The 18,341-nt window shown below is 40.6% G+C and overlaps 1 protein-coding gene across 2 annotated transcripts in view; it reads right to left on the bottom strand.

Moving 5' to 3' along the window:
• Positions 1 to 18,341, bottom strand: part of LOC139464512 (parathyroid hormone/parathyroid hormone-related peptide receptor-like) — a 98,408-nt gene that overhangs the window by 16,044 nt on the left and 64,023 nt on the right. For both annotated transcript variants that reach the window (XM_071246039.1, XM_071246040.1), the window contains exon 3: positions 8,830 to 8,955. In XM_071246039.1, the coding sequence (XP_071102140.1) occupies positions 8,830 to 8,955 (126 nt within the window). The remainder of the gene's footprint in view (positions 1 to 8,829; positions 8,956 to 18,341) is intronic.

Genomic DNA, 18,341 nt, shown 5'->3' on the forward strand with positions numbered 1-18,341 from the left:
GTACTTGTGGCGTGCCGGAACTCTCAGAGGTGGAGATGGTTTCAACTTTCATCACAACATCTTCAGATGGACTCTCATTTCAATTTCCATTGTTTATTCGGTGTAATGACGTTTATGTTACCCTGTTTATGTATGTGCTCCACAATCTTATGTTTTCCCCTCGTGGGTTAGCAAGACACAAAGGTAAGCAAGGGTGTTTGTTTAGAGATAAAAATAAATTTAATTTACCAAATATACCCCGAGTATGTACACATGGATGCCGCATGTGTTTTTCTGTGGAAAGAGTGAAAACATGTTCCAAAGTTTTTTGAATCAAGAGAAGTATGATTTTTAACACATCAAAGAAAGCAACGTTAAAAGTGTTAGAACAGGTGCACGCATTGGGGTACAAGGTTTGTGTACTTGTCTTTAATGAAGAGAATGACAGCCCAGTTTTGCTGCTAGTTGCGTTATAAATTAGGGGATTATGTTTGCAAAAATGTCGCCTTTTTAAAATTGATCTAATTTTGCGGTTATGAAATATTTACAAGTATGTTTATTTAAGCAGTATATATTTGAAAGTATGAATAGGACAAAATTATGTATGACAACTTAAAGGCACGCGATATTTATTATTACGTATATGAAGTACATACACATTCGCGCATGAAATATGATCGTGACATTGATAAGGTCTTTGACTTTGTATAGCCCTGTGTTTGCATATTTCCCCCGTTCTGGTTTGACAAGTGAGAGGATGTGTTAGCCACGGTCAGCGGCGAGGCACCGTCGGGATTAGATTCTGGCATCAAATCCTTCTTATGACAACACGTAGATGTCGGGTGAATTCATTAGGTCACACAAGCTATTCACAGATTCACACAAATCATACGAGGCTCAGAACTCGCTCGTTCATACGCAGTACTTGTAAGGATATATTGATTAGAATATCCAGAATGTATATCACATGTTGAAATAGCCATCACTTAGCAACATCCCAACTGCTGACACTTTAGTGATATAAAACCAGCAGCACGTGCCCGTTTTGTTGCCGTTTTCAGAGTAAATTGTCGTATACATGCAGAGGTCCCAGACCTACTGTCCCCAGTGTAGCATAACACCCTCCAATATAGAGAAAGGAGCGGGATGAGATTTGGGATAGTTATATTAATATTATTCCACATATATTGAAAACAAAATATATTGTGCAGGGAACAACGTTGAAGAATCTAACGGGAAAGACAAGACTTTCGTATCGTGATTGGTATCACCGCAGAGTATTTTGGTAAGATATTAAAACCCGTTTTAAGTCTCATGACTCCCAAACGTGTCGTTAGTCTGAGTATTTATAGACAAGCGCCGATGTTTCCATGCAGAGTTGAGTGTAAAACATGCATGTTAAATATCTAGAGTTAAAACTACGTCAGGAAAAACTCTCCAAAGCAATATCTAACCAAACGTGTAACTGGAATGGTCGGTGTTTGGATTCGTATAATAAACATTAAGAGAAAACCAGCACTGAGCGAGTGGTTGTTCTGGGTTGGTGGGTGACTGTTTGGGTGGGCTCGGTACTTGAGTGAATGGTTGTTCTGGGTTGGTGGGTGGCTGTTTGGATGGGCTCGGTACTTGAGTGAGTGGTTGTTCTGGGTTGGTGGGTGACTGTTTGGATGACTCGGTACTTGAGTGTGTGGTTGTTCTGGGTTGGTGGGTGACTGTTTGGATGGGCTCGGTACTTGAGTGAGTGGTTGTTCTGGGTTGGTGGGTGACTGTTTGGATGGGCTCGGTACTTGAGTGTGTGGTTGTTCTGGGTTGGTGGGTGACTGTTTGGATGGGCTCGGTACTTGAGTGAGTGGTTGTTCTGGGTTGGTGGGTGACTGTTTGGATGGGCTCGGTACTTGAGTGAATGGTTGTTCTGGGTTGGTGGGTGGCTGTTTGGATGGGCTGGGTACTTGAGTGAGTGGTTGTTCTGGGTTGGTGGGTGACTGTTTGGATGGGCTCGGTACTTGTGTGAGTGGTTGTTCTTGGTTGGTGGGTGACTTTTTGGATGGGCTCGGTACTTGTGTGAGTGGTTGTTCTGGGTTGGTGGGTGGCTGTTTGGATGGGCTCGGTACTTGAGTGAGTGGTTGTTCTGGGTTGGTGGGTGACTGTTTGGATGGGCTTGGTACTTGTGTGAGTGGTTGTTCTGGGTTGGTGGGTGACTGTTTGGATGGGCTTGGTACTTGAGTGAGTGGTTGTTCTGGGTTGGTGGGTGACTGTTTGGATGGGCTCGGTACTTGAGTGAGTGGTTGTTCTGGGTTGGTGGGTGGCTGTTTGGATGGGCTCGGTACTTGAGTGAATGGTTGTTCTGGGTTGGTGGGTGACTGTTTGGATGGGCTCGGTACTTGAGTGAGTGGTTGTTCTGGGTTGGTGGGTGACTGTTTGGATGGGCTCGGTACTTGAGTGAATGGTTGTTCTGGGTTGGTGGGTGACTGTTTGGATGGGCTTGGTACTTGTGTGAGTGGTTGTTCTGGGTTGGTGGGTGACTGTTTGGATGGGCTCGGTACTTGAGTGAGTGGTTGTTCTGGGTTGGTGGGTGACTGTTTGGATGACTCGGTACTTGAGTGTGTGGTTGTTCTGGGTTGGTGGGTGACTGTTTGGATGGGCTCGGTACTTGAGTGAGTGGTTGTTCTGGGTTGGTGGGTGACTGTTTGGATGGGCTCGGTACTTGAGTGTGTGGTTGTTCTGGGTTGGTGGGTGACTGTTTGGATGGGCTCGGTACTTGAGTGAGTGGTTGTTCTGGGTTGGTGGGTGACTGTTTGGATGGGCTCGGTACTTGAGTGAATGGTTGTTCTGGGTTGGTGGGTGGCTGTTTGGATGGGCTGGGTACTTGAGTGAGTGGTTGTTCTGGGTTGGTGGGTGACTGTTTGGATGGGCTTGGTACTTGTGTGAGTGGTTGTTCTGGGTTGGTGGGTGACTGTTTGGATGACTCGGTACTTGTGTGAGTGGTTGTTCTGGGTTGGTGGGTGACTGTTTGGATGGGCTCGGTACTTGTGTGAATGGTTGTTCTGGGTTGGTGGGTGACTGTTTGGATGGGCTCGGTACTAGAGTGAGTGGTTGTTCTGGGTTGGTGGGTGACTGTTTGGATGACTCGGTACTTGTGTGAGTGGTTGTTCTGGGTTGGTGGGTGACTGTTTGGATGGGCTTGGTACTTGAGTGAGTGGTTGTTCTGGGTTGGTGGGTGGCTGTTTGGATGACTCGGTACTTGTGTGAGTGGTTGTTCTGGGTTGGTGGGTGACTGTTTGGATGGGCTCGGTACTTGTGTGAGTGGTTGTTCTGGGTTGGTGGGTGGCTGTTTGGATGGGCTCGGTACTTGAGTGAGTGGTTGTTCTGGGTTGGTGGGTGACTGTTTGGATGGGCTCGGTACTTGAGTGAGTGGTTGTTCTGGGTTGGTGGGTGAGTGTTTCGATAGGCTTGGTACTTGTGTGAGTGGTTGTTCTGGGTTAGTGGGTGAGTGTTTCGATAGGCTTGGTACTTGTGTGAGTGGTTGTTCTGGGTTGGTGTGTTGAACTAGACACATTCAGTTGAGAACTGAGAGATGAGTTGACCTCACAGACAATGGGTACGCTCGTCACCAATAACCCTCAGATGTGATTTTAGACATTGTCTTTACGAATACACTTGAAAATGATATATATTGACATCCCTCTTTCGCAATATCATGGGTACATTAAGGGACACACAGTTTCACACACGGCAATTTCAAGCTCAATATTTATTGTAATATAAGATGCGATGATTGAAATATCGGTTAATCGTCGAAAGAACCTTTTCGAGAATGAATGGTTCAAACGTGAGTCCTCAAAAGTATCAAGTGGTAGTTTTTGTGAGCTGGGATTACAGACCTAAGAACAAAGAGTGTCAGATCAGATTGTCACTACAGCAATGACAGTGATCAATGGTGAGCAAAAGGAAATAGATCAAAGACCACAGAAGCCGAGAGTGTTCAATCATTACGAAGGAATGGCACCTGCTGCAAAGCTTGGGGAAATAATAACTAAATTAACTTTATAGTCGTTAGAATATTCGAACTCTGTGAAAGCAAGACAATAAATACAATTGTAAGACAACGACGAAGGATTTCTGACGTCTCTGCAGACACACTCTTGAAGTCTTTCAGCAAAGCTTCAGAGAAACTGTTTTGGCTTGGGGTGCTAATAACCTAAATACGACCATTTTGAGCCCAGCTCTTTTCTTTAAAGAAATCATCACCATAGTTGAAGGGTGAGCGAGGTCATGTAACTCTAAACCATAAAAGCATTAAACCATCAACAGAAAACCATTAAAACCATAAATATAAAACCATTAAACATAACAGCATTAAAGCATGAAACATTAACACCCAAACCATAAAAACATAAACTATAACGTAAAGCCATAATACATAAACTTCTAAGCAAATAAGATATAAAAACATTAAACATAACAACATTAAAAAATTAAATACTATATTTATTTGACATGCAACGGAGTTCGTTAAATATACCCAAACATGTGTTTGTTTTGTTTGTTTGTTGTGTAACGCTTTACTCAACAATATTCCAGCTAAATGACGGCAGTCTGTCAATAATCGAGTCTGGACCAGACAATCCAGTGATTGACATCATGACCATCGATCCACGCAACGATGACATGCGTTAACCATGTCAGCGAGCCTGACCACCCGATCCCTTTAGTCGTCTCTCACGAAATTAAATAGTCCGTCACAAGAAAGCATCCTCTCTATGGCGTACTTTAGATACTTTGTCCCCACCTCTACGTCTCAAGCAATTGAAATTTGGCATCGCCACGGCCAGAGCTACATGGTCCATACGTCAAAAGAGACGAAATACTCAAATGTGAACCAATTGTACAAGGAAAATAAACAATTAAAATAATCATTATACAAACAAACTAGCAATCCGAATAATATAAGTCAAGTTGGAAATAGAGAATTAACGCTGCCTTCAACAGTACTGCACGCACTTCACCGTGTGTCAGCTTAATGTTGGAGGAAAGCCAGTGCCTTGTACAAGGCTAATAAACATACGTAGTACCGCTGTTGTGAGGGCATAACTCTTTCCACTAACAGAAGGACATTGCTCGGTGAGAAACACTTCCTCTCCATAGGCCACCTTGGATTGTTCCTATTCGGAACCGTTGAGTTTGTATTTTATGTTTTGCATCTGAATGTTTTATTATTTTGTCGCACTATGAAGTTGTCAAGCTGCTGAGTACATAAATACATATAAATTTATACTTGCGATGATTTATGAATGAACAGCTGCAGACAACCAGTTGTTAACAATCCTTCAGTGCTACTCACCACTGTGTAATAGACTTACGTCAGTTTTCATTCTTCACTTTCCCGTTGTGTTTTTCCAAATATTTGTGTTAACGTGCACTCCCTTAAAACGGGCACATGCGTTAACATGTTGCAGCGCCAGGATAAACACATGGAGATGCTGAGAAAGAATGCAGGGATGTATCGGCCATTAACTCCACCAATACAGAAGGGACGGAGAAAATTAAACTTGAGCTTCCGATAGTTTAGATAGAAAGTTCTGATATTAACATGAATTTAATGATGACAATACTGATATCGAAGCCTATGATCGTGGGTTGGAATCCTAGATTTGACACAAATATGTTCCAGCTTCATACCTATGTTCGCGTTTCACCAAAGAAGTAAACGTCTAAGACCTGCACCACACTGGGCTTTCCTCCTACATCAATGGACCACCGGTGTCCCTACAGAATTGCCCAGCCGCTGTCCACACTTCACGAACACTAATCACATGGGCAGCCTCCTAGGTCATCACTCGGACTCGGACAGTGTTGCCGACTGACACACTGGGTCTTGTTGACTGATGAAGGCAGAGAAGTCATAATGTATGGATGAAATGAAATGAAGTATCTCACTTATCATGTGGTCACATAGTGGCAATACTCGTGAAGATCCGAGGTAAAATAGGTCTCCAGCACCCCAAGCTTGCCGTAAGAGGTGACTATGCTTGTCGTAAGAGACGACTATGCTTGGAGTAAGAGGCGACTATGCTTGTCGTAAGAGACGACTATGCTTGGAGTAAGAGGCGACTATGCTTGGAGTAAGAGGCGACTATGCTTGGAGTAAGAGGCGACTATGCTTGGAGTAAGAGGCGACTAACGGGATCGGGTGTTCAGACTCGCTGACTTAGTCTATGCCTGTCATTGTGTCACATTTGCATGGATCGATGCTCTTGATGTCAATCACTGGATTGTCTGGTCCAGACTTGAATATTTACAGACCACGGGAACATTGCCGAGTGCGGTGTTAAACAACAAACAAACAAACATAATAGCAAGTTATTTGGGGTTTGGGTATTTTTAACGAATGTCAAATGAAAATAGAAACCCACGTGTGGTTTTATCAACACAATAAACACATTTCATATGCAGGTATTTGGAATACGGAAAGACGTCGCAATGCAAGATCATTTCGTTTGAAGGAAGAAGCGTCATGTACTTTTAAACATGGCCGACGCCAAACTTTTAATACTTTTTTACGTTTATGTTTTTATGTTTTAATGTTGTTAATTTTAATGGTTTTATATTTATGGTTTAATGCTTTTGTGTATATGGTGTAATGCTTTTATTGCTTAGAGTTTTATGTATTATGGTTTTAAGTTATAGTTACCACTGCAGAATAATTATGTTTCTATTAGGTCCTTCACCAGAACTCCGTTCAATTCCGTCACCATAGAAACCTTATCATCATTAATACTAGTTTGTCCGTTTTCATGAAGATATAGCCTAATTAACCTGAAATCCTAGTCCTAATCAATTTTACAACGTTAGCTGTTATCGACTAGAAGACGAGTGGTCGCGATAACTCGTGTCGCTAGGGTGCATCGTTTTGACTGGGTTACTGTTATAACAAGGCGTGATATAAAACTGCACATCCCTTTGTTCAGGCTTGGAGTGATTTATTGCCGCCCAACACTGATCACCTTCAATTATGTTACTCTCGACCTTGAAGTTGGTATTTCAAATTAGTTAACAAAACGTTCAGTTTTTTGTTGATGTACAAGAAAGAAAAAGAGGTGAGACGACACTTCATAATTGATGGTTCGAAGATCTAAAGGTCATTACTATTAATCTGTAGTTATCAAATTAACAGAAATATATTTTTTTAAACCTACAGAAAAAAAGTAGTACAAAGAGGTCCCCTGTCGATAATAACTTCTAATCCTGAAGTTTATTACTTGGACCACACTGGATGATATATATAAATATATATAGTAATAATGAAATAAGTGGAGTAAAATTGAACACAGTTTTAATTGGCTAGCGCTTTCAACTCGTAGCATGTACGAGTCTCATCAGGCCATAATTGATGCAGTATGTACGCACGCAGGAACGCACGCACACACATAAGGGTAAGATGGTGATAACAACACATCAAGAATATTTGATATATAAAGGCCTCAGGGTAAGATGGTGATAACAACACATCAAGAATATTTGATATATAAAGGCCTCAGGGTAAGATAGTGAACCAACACATCAAGAATATTTGATATATAAAGGCCTCAGGGTAAGATAGTGAACCAACACATCAAGAATATTTGATATATAAAGGCCTCAGGGTAAGATAGTGAACCAACACATCAAGAATATTTGATATATAAAGGCCTCTGGGTATGATAGTGAACCAACACATCAAGAATATTTTATATATAATGGCCTCAGGGTAAGATAGTGATAACAACATATCAGGAATATTTGATATATTTATATCTTGTGGGTTGCCAGATACGGAAGTTTTTGTCTCCCCTACCTGTCCCAGTTATTGCAGTGCATCCTCCTTGTATTTATGATGAGGCACAGACTTTTGGTACAGAGTGTACCAACCCACAGAAACTTGGCCGCGCACATGTCTACAGATGAAGACATTTTGTGGGAAATATCGAAGATATTTAAGGAGCATTTAAGTTGTAAAAACTATCATTATTCAAAGTTTTTCAGACTTTTCTAGGGTTGTCATGTTATTTTCCCAAACCCATATTTCAGTGCTTGTGATACCCCCCAGTCTCTATTACTGGCAGATTTGGCTGCTGTTCTGAGGACTCCCCTTGTCATTTGGACTGTAGAGTCGCTTGGTCTATCAGCACCGTGCCCTAGGGGTTTCCAAGAAGTGGTAAAAGTCTAGCATCTTCATCACATTAGGTTAATCCCCCACATAAAGCTGACGTACCATGCCGCGATGTAACTGAAATACCTTTCCAAGTGGCGGTAACCTCTACTCACTCTCTCATTGCTAAAAACATGTGTTGTACGATCGAGGTAATAGAAATATTTCAATTCTCATTGACAGTATCGTAACAGAATGCCCCAGGATCGCATGCCAATGGTAGCTGTCTATCGCTCATACCAAGCGCTTATTTATCCCCCAAAAGACCTAACAATTCCGTGCTAACCACGAGTTGTTTGGTTGTAGATATATTCAAAAATACTTATACTAACATGAATGTTTATTCGAAACACCATGTTATTGCGAGTTGGGTTCAATGAAGCTATTGTTATGAAATGGTGTCATGTGCAGAAAGATAATCTCACTGTGACGTAATTAGGCCACGTGTTACTTCAGGCTTTCAGACTTTAGTATCGACATATGGCATCCTTTACGTGAATTTCTAAATTGTACATAGGCTATCTTTACCCCGTGTTTTCTTGCCTCACATCTTCAAAACGTAATAAACCAAAGGGAGCAGCTTTGCCTTAGTGTCCCCGCCTGTGTGTCGGTTAAACTGCTATTACTCTATTCAGTGGAAATACACTGTACACATCCCTTACCATTTTTGTTGAAACCGTTGACATAATCTGGGCAGGTCTGTTGGGCCATGGTCCCCGGGGGGGTCTCGTCCCAGCACAGGATGTCGTCCCAGGCCACCACACAGGGGGCGGGGCCGTCGCGGGGGTCTGCAAGAAATACCACTGGACAATGAGTTAAATGTGGAGATATTCTTTTAAACAACACTTAAGTTTTCAAATTGTGGGAGTGACGGGTGCTGTCGGAAGAGCAGAAACCTTTTCGCGAATACTTGGTGTCATGACTGATTTTTAGTGATCCATTCATATAGTTTTCACCGCTTTATTGCCTTTTGCGCTGAATGGAATCTGTTGCGGCGGATAATCGATATTCTCTGGCGTTGACATTCTATATTAATGAAATATTACATTCCAAATAATAACGAAGTGAAACACAACATAGAAAGGGTTTGTCTCTTTTATAGCATTATTATTCTTATTATTAGAAAATTGTTTCAAACCAACTTCAGCTGCTTGATTTCAAATGTTTGCCAAACGTTTTCTCAATTAACTACCCGTTGATGTTGTTCTACTTAAGTTTTTAAATAATTACAGAGGCAAGAAGCATGGTGATGTCTCTCAGGAAGATGAACATGTGAAATTGTTTTTGCAAAATGTGGCGTAAAACCATACTCACTCACTCACTCTCAAAGCATTTATACTTCTGTTATAGGTATATTTAAAGTTGAGGGGTGACCCCCTCCCCAATATTAAGAGAGCTGGGCTTCTGCATTTAAGGGGCCACATGCCCATTCTAACTTATATTCTCAGTGTATGTTAATGCATGATGTTTTAATCAGTGATCTGATCTGTTAACATGAATCCAATCCGTTTATAGAAATTAGAAAACTGAACAATATTCAACCACGTAGCAGTGTATGGAGCTACATGCACTATGTCATGTGAACTAATTTGTTAGAATGGCGTTTACTTGAAATAAGAGCTTCTCACGACGAATGTCCGGATACGGGTACAATGTGTGAAGACCATTTCTGGCGTGTCCCACCGTGATATTGCTGGAATATTGATAAAAGCTGCACAAAACCGATCTCACTCGCTGGCCCACTGACTCTGCAACTTATAATGGGGTCATCGACCCCTCAACTGAGCACACTTCTCTTAACGCAGATATACTCTGTGATAATCACGATGTTCTAACATGTCTGAGAGTCAGCTAAAAGCAGCATTTGATGTCGTAGTGAAAAATGTATGTGTCAGATATATAATGATTACGATACGAAAATTACTTTCACTTAGACTCACAATACAAAAACACTCCATGGGAACAGATATTTATACTTCACTGTCGGAGTTTGATCTATTGACTGATAAGTTCCACTTCTACTTCATTATCGGAGTTTGATCTATTGACTGAAGAGCTCTACTTCCGCTAATCATCGGGTTGATCTATCACAGATTGGCGTGAGGGATTGCCTCAGAGGTTCTACTTGTTATGGCAGACAGCTGTTCAGTTTCAGCCTTATCTCTGGGATACCGTCCATTTACCGATGTGAAATTTTATAGGTTATCTACGATATGCTACTCTTTCAAGTCACAGGCCTTTTTGAAATTAACCCACATGTCTTTATAATAAAAAATCTTCACAATGAAGAATGAAGGACTATCGAGGGCGTACCATGGCTAAGTTCAGTAACTTAGTTAAAGCGTTGAAAAGATTTATGAGCATGATAAATTATGATAGTCCAAAACATTGTCTCTTTAAAACTTTATTAACTTAAAAAAAAACGTTTCATAAAGAAATTGGTAGTGTACGAGCTCTACACCAGGCGCCGCCGATTACGGCAAAGATAATGTTGTATTCCCCGTTGTACCAAACAGTAGACGCCGTAATATCATGATCCGATACCCCCGTTGCTAAAAGTACCATCCCTGTGGGAAAGGGTATATGGATTTTGATTTTAGGTATAGCAATCTCTGTAGAAGATACGCAAGGCCGACGGTAGATATAGTGGTAATTGTCGATACAGTAGGCAAGGTCACGATGTATCTTCAATGTTGTGTGATGGTATGAAGTGAACTACAAAACAGTAATACACCTTTAACGTTAACAGTCACGGTTGAATGAAGTATGTACATTTCATCAGTACGTCAAGAGACTTGACTCGTTCATATATTGCTGAGTCTGTATGTGTAACAGCATGTGATCAACACACGATAAACTGTGTGATTGTTATTGATACACACGAACACGTATATATACACGAAGGTACCAACTGCTATAGGAGTTTGATAATTAAGTATATATCTATTGGTTGTCTCGAACTGAATCGTTATCTCAGATTCATACAGAAGCAAATCTCTAATCTTCCATACATCCTTTTTTAGACAGTGTACATATATCTTTATTGTGATAAGTTTTATAGAATGAATCATTATAATTATTTTAAGAACTGGATAATGGAGGGTGTCTTGCAGAGAAAATGGGGCAAGCTGGTTCCTCTGTGGCGATGAATGGACAGTGTTTGCTCATGAATAGTGGGATGCATCGTATTGGGGGTGAGCTCTGGGTGTTATGATGGTTTTTGGCGAATGAATCCTAGAATTGGACAGAGAATCTTTTCCCTCGTTCCATACCAAGTATCAACGTATTATAAAAAGAAGCGCATGTTCCAGCTAGGAACACCCGATGGACACTTTACGAAACATACATGCAAACTGCAAATCAAAATGTCCTATTTTACAGAATCGTGATCCATATGCGTATCACCACGGGATATTTTGGTGAGATATCAAAACACATTTTAAGTCTCATAACTCCCAAACGTGTCGTTTGTCTGAGCACTTCTAGCCAGGCACCGAGTTTAATGTAAAACATGCATTGAAAATATCTAGTTAAACGTCCGTCAGGAAAAACTCTACAAAGCCAAATCTTGCCGAAAGTGTAACCGGATAGGTCGGGTTCTTCAATGTGCAGTATGCCACTGTGTGTAATAAACATTGATGGTAAGAGAAAACCGGCTGTGTTCAGAGTAAGTGAGTGAGGTTTGAACAGAGGTTATAAAGCCATGCTTAAGACATCTTGAAAGACCAACTTCTTCAAGAAAGGATAAGTCGGATCACATGTAACCACAACTTTCCAAATGAAACAGGCGGAAAGCATAACAACCAAAACACGAAACAACTTGCCATTTATGTAACTCCCCTGTAACAGCCGACGAATTTCACTATCTGTTTGACATTAAGAAAACTCTATATCCCCAACAATTATTATACATTTCCTCATTATTATATACTAGAAGCATTACAAAAAGTCTACCCATCACTACTATTGCTTCTACTACTACTATCACTACTTCTGCTACTAACTAACTAACTACTACTACTACTACTACTACTACTACTACTAATACTACTACTACTACTGCTGCTGCTACTGCTAATCGCTGCAAGATCACACAGTTTGTTTTCATGTTGCTTGGGAAGTCAACAATACAACTCGTATGCTGCAAGATAGACATTATGTTTCATAATGGCAATGAATCTTACTTTTTAGACTTATATTCATTTTTGATGTGATATTCCCAGTGCTGGTACAACCCAACAGGGACATGAGTTACCTTCAACAAGGTGGTAGAACGTAACGATGGTAATAGCCTTTCATTCCAAACAGTCCCTTATAATAAATCACATGTTCTAAAAAAACTGTTTTTAGCTGAGATCGAGCAGATGTGAGATGATGGTGATTAATTTCTTCTGACAGTTTTTTCTCCACCTGATTGTGCATTCGATGTAACACCCGAAGGTATGCCTTCTTGAGCAGGAAGGATAGTACTGACAAACTGCCACATCCTTCAGACAGATGCTCTGACATATACAGATAACTCCCACTGACAGAGGGACATATTCGCGTTTATCTGATACATAACTATTTCAGTCAAATGTGTTCACGTTAATTCAAAACGTCAACGCCAGAGACTAATCAGTCTCGCTTATCTGCCGACACAAATTCCATTGGGCGTAAAAGGCAAAGTAGCGAACGAAAATTTTTGAATGGATCAAGGAAAACTAGTGATGACACCAGGTGTTCGAGAAAAGGGTTTGTGTGTCTTGCCCCGAGAGTAGATAACTGTGCCAAATCACATCAGTCAAAATGTTCACCAGACCGCTCACATGTTGAGTCTTTCTGATTGATGTAATGTGTAGGGTACTAATGTTTAACGAATAAGTGTGTGTCGCAAACTGATTGGTTAAAGAACATTATTAAAATGTATTCGCAACCGGATATATTCCTGACCTTGCACAGCGCATGAATATTTCCTTCATGGATCAAGTCCAAAATTTGAGTGTTTCGATTCCCGGTCGCGTTATACGAAAAGATGTTAAAAGATGGTTCTTATTGTTTCCCTGCCTGGTGCTCGGAAGTCAGGGGATACAACAAAGACTGGCTGACTTGGAGTATGTATACTGTGTGATCAGAGTACACATGTTAAACTGAGGACAAACACACACACACAAACACACACACACGCACACACACACACACACACACACACACACACACACACACACACACACACACACACACACACACGAGATGTTCAGTTGTCATGGAGACATGTGACCCCATCAGGTCCTATCCTTACAGTATGAGGTCACGGAGGCCACGGAGGCCACAGCTATGGGAGAACCAAAAGAAACACAATGTTCGGTAACCTTTCTCTCTCACATCGTCGGTACCAATTGACATTCGGACATCGTTGACTCACTAAACTCTGCCAGTGTGAAAACACGTATGATGTGAAAAGGACTAACAATGATGAGCTATGTTGATGGAGTTAGTCAATTTGGATGCCTGCATGCATATGCTACCTATTACGTATTTGTAAACGAACTCGAATTACTGGTCCCTTTGAGTTCGTTATAACTGTAGCTTACATCCTTCGTATATTCAGACCATTTCAGTCACCCCTCGTATATACCATCTCCGAACTGCTTTACTAAGACATTATGTAACGTTAACCACTTTCTGTGATGGAGATTGATGAAGGACGAACCACCATTCCAGTCACCCCTCGTATATACCATCTCCGAACTGCTTTACTAATACATTATGTAAAGTTAACCACTTTCTATGATGGAGATTGATGAAGGACGAACCACCATTTCAGTCACCTCTCATATATACCATCTCCGAACTGCTTTACTAAGACATTATGTAAAGTTAACCACTTTCTATGACTGAGATTGATGAAGGACGAACCACCATTTCAGTCACCTCTCATATATACCATCTCCGAACTGCTTTACTAAGACATTATGTAACGTTAACCACTTTCTGTGATGGAGATTGATGAAGGACGAACCACCATTCCAGTCACCCCTCGTATATACCATCTCCGAACTGCTTTACTAATACATTATGTAAAGTTAACCACTTTCTATGATGGAGATTGATGAAGGACGAACCACCATTTCAGTCACCTCTCATATATACCATCTCCGAACTGCTTTACTAAGACATTATGTAAAGTTAACCACTTTCTGTGATGGAGATTGATGAAGGACGAACAACCATTTCAGTCACCCCCTCGTATAAACCATCTCCGAACTGCTTTACTAAGACATTATGTAAAGTTAACCACTTTCTATGACTGAGATTGATGAAGGATGAACCACCGTTTCAGTCACCTCTCATATATACCATCTCCGAACTGCTTTACTAAGACATTATGTAAAGTTAACCACTTTCTGTGATGGAGATTGATGAAGGACGAACCACCATTTCAGTCACCCCTCGTATATACCATCTCCGAACTGCTTTACTAAGACATTATGTAAAGTTAACCACTTTCTATGACTGAGATTGATGAAGGACGAACCACCATTTCAGTCACCTCTCATATATACCATCTCCGAACTGCTTTACTAAGACATTATGTAAAGTTAACCACTTTCTATGACTGAGATTGATGAAGGATGAACCACCTGCTGACAGCAAATACCGATGAAGTTCCGCCTGACAAAAACCGAAACTAATGAACTTAACCATTGCTAGTTTCATTCCTGCCTGTAATTCCATACAAGTAGCTTTATGCTTTATGCATGAAAGTGGTAATACTAATGTGGTCATTACCAAAAGTGTATGTCTATTATCTAGCAAATTCAGCCGGAAATCCTACTTCGATCAAATTGCCTCATCAAATTAACCCTTTACAGTGGCATGTTTCTAAATGGCCCGTTATAGCACCATACATATACTTCCTGCATCTCAGAAAGGAACCACGGAACCTCAACTACACCGTATTGCCACAACTCTCTACCTTTACGCCAATTATTCCCTGGCAGGAAATTATTCCACACACATTGCTGTGTTGGCATGTCTATTCTCAGTCAGGGCTGGTAGTCAATTTCGCACGGCCATCGTCAGGAATACGAAGTGAGGAAAGGGAAGTAATCCTTATCAGTGGTGTCCAATGTTCATGTTCAGTGTCACTGGAGAGTGAACTGCGGCCCCGACTAGGGATAATATATGTCAGTGCATATCAATAACATCCCTTGATGTTTATTGACAGGAAACTAATTTCGGGGCCTGCCGGTATTAGTGTCACATTTCTCCATCGATAGTGCCCCTGTCACCTGTTTGTCAAAGGATAGTATCTAATACAGGGAAGACACTGGAACTACCTAATGAGATAGGTGTATATGAATCATTCCGCATTAATAAGGACGGTTTGTTGACCACTAATTGACTCTTCTGTAGCCGAAACCAGATGAAGTGTTCGGCATGTGCATTGACACGCCACGCTGTGTGGAGAGTGAGTGAGTTTAACGCCGCTTTTAACAGTATTACAGTTATATCGCGGCGTGTCAGCTTAATGTGGGAGGAGAGCCCGGAGTGACTGTGTGGAGAAAACAAAATAATGCTTGTATAAGAATTGTACATGTGAATCGCTGAACTAGAAATAAATGGACCATTGAGACAGACTCATAGGTGTCATAATTAGATCGCGACATAAGCATTCGGAGTGACAAAACACTCTCTACAAGACTGTATGGCAGGAGGGATGCCTTCAACTTTCCAAAAATCAACTTCTGCTTAATATTCCAACAGCTCCAGCCTTTGATGTCTACATTTCACCTCTTTGAGGTACAATCGAGAATGTTCTTTCACCGAACATTTCAAAGAGCGTCATACGACGCTTGCTCAAAAGTCGTTTGATCAGCGTTACAACATTCAAGGCCTTAGTAGATCTTTCAAACCGTCTTATGGTAGACATGAGAGACCATTCCCAAATTTGACCCATCAGTGACATAAAATATGTCTGATGCAATCCCCTATTTTGACTTGTATACATCCCTTATATGAAGCGATAGATTGACTTTCAATTTGCCGTTCAAGAGTTCCAGCTGGTGCAGTGATCACAAAGTCATACTAGCAGAAATCCTTACGACAATACAATTAGTGCCTCAATGTTTGGCCAAAGGCTGCCTTAAGGTGCCTTTGCATGTGTTTGTGACGGCTACCACCGGAATTGTCGGAATCGTACAATGGTCTCTGCTTTTAGTTAATATTCGTTAAGGTTATGGAAAGGGGTGTGTCGCTTTCAGTCATATGATTTATAATCTCTCACGTGAACAAGTACTCCAATTCGTTTTTGCATACAAATGTACGCACTTGTATTATTCCGTGTTGTCACTTGAAGTTTACGTTAGTGAGTGAGTGAGTAACTAACTCTGCATCAGCCAAATGTAGTTACATTTAGTAGGTGTACTGCAACTCTGTACTGACTTTATGTAGGTGTATTTAGACCAGTTGGTGACATTAACTGTCTTATTTACACTATGTAATGTACATTAAACACATGCAGGTGTACTGCAACTATGTAGTGACATTACGTAGGTGTAGGTGTATTTAGACCAGTTGGTGACATTAATTGTCTTATTTACACTATGTACATGTACATTAAACACATGCAGGTGTACTGCAACTATGTAGTGACATTACGTAGGTGTAGGTGTATTTAGACCAGTTGGTGACATTAATTGTCTTATTTACACTATGTACATGTACATTAAACACATGCAGGTGTACTGCAACTATGTAGTGCCATTACGTAGGTGTAGGTGTATTTAGACCAGTTGGTGACATTAATTGTCTTATTTACACTATGTACATGTACATTAAACACATGCAGGTGTACTGCAACTATGTAGTGACATTACGTAGGTGTAGGTGTATTTAGACCAGTTGGTGACATTAATTGTCTTATTTACACTATGTACATGTACATTAAACACATGCAGGTGTACTGCAACTATGTAGTGACATTACGTAGGTGTAGGTGTATTTAGACCAGTTGGTGACATTAATTGTCTTATTTACACTATGTACATGTACATTAAACACATGCAGGTGTACTGCAACTATGTAGTGCCATTACGTAGGTGTAGGTGTATTTAGACCAGTTGGTGACATTAATTGTCTTATTTACACTATGTACATGTACATTAAACACATGCAGGTGTACTGCAACTATGTAGTGACATTACGTAGGTGTAGGTGTATTTAGACCAGTTGGTGACATTAACTGTATTATTTACACTATGTACATGTACATTAAACACATGCAGGTGTACTGCAACTATGTAGTGACATTACGTAGGTGTAGGTGTATTTAGACCATTTGGTGACATTAACTGTCTTATTTACACTATGTACATGTACATTTAACACATGCAGGTGTACTGCAACTATGTAGTGACATTACGTAGGTGTAGGTGTATTTAGACCAGTTGGTGACATTAACTGTCTTATTTACACTATGTACATGTACATTAAACACATGCAGGTGTACTGCAACTATGTAGTGACATTACGTAGGTGTAGGTGTATTTAGACCAGTTGGTGACATTAATTGTCTTATTTACACTATGTACATGTACATTAAACACATGCAGGTGTACTGCAACTATGTAGTGACATTATGTAGGTGTAGGTGTATTTAGACCAGTTGGTGACATTAATTGTCTTATTTACACTATGTACATGTACATTAAACACATGCAGGTGTACTGCAACTATGTAGTGACATTACGTAGGTGTAGGTGTATTTAGACCAGTTGGTGACATTAATTGTCTTATTTACACTATGTACATGTACATTAAACACATGCAGGTGTACTGCAACTATGTAGTGACATTACGTAGGTGTAGGTGTATTTAGACCAGTTGGTGACATTAATTGTCTTATTTACACTATGTACATGTACATTAAACACATGCAGGTGTACTGCAACTATGTAGTGACATTACGTAGGTGTAGGTGTATTTAGACCAGTTGGTGACATTAATTGTCTTATTTACACTATGTACATGTACATTAAACACATGCAGGTGTACTGCAACTATGTAGTGACATTATGTAGGTGTAGGTGTATTTAGACCAGTTGGTGACATTAATTGTCTTATTTACACTATGTACATGTACATTAAACACATGCAGGTGTACTGCAACTATGTAGTGACATTATGTAGG

The sequence above is a fragment of the Haliotis cracherodii genome, unplaced genomic scaffold (assembly GCF_022045235.1).
Source record: "Haliotis cracherodii isolate W230 unplaced genomic scaffold, xgHalCrac1.p SCAF_17, whole genome shotgun sequence".
Lineage (NCBI taxonomy): Eukaryota > Metazoa > Mollusca > Gastropoda > Lepetellida > Haliotidae > Haliotis > Haliotis cracherodii.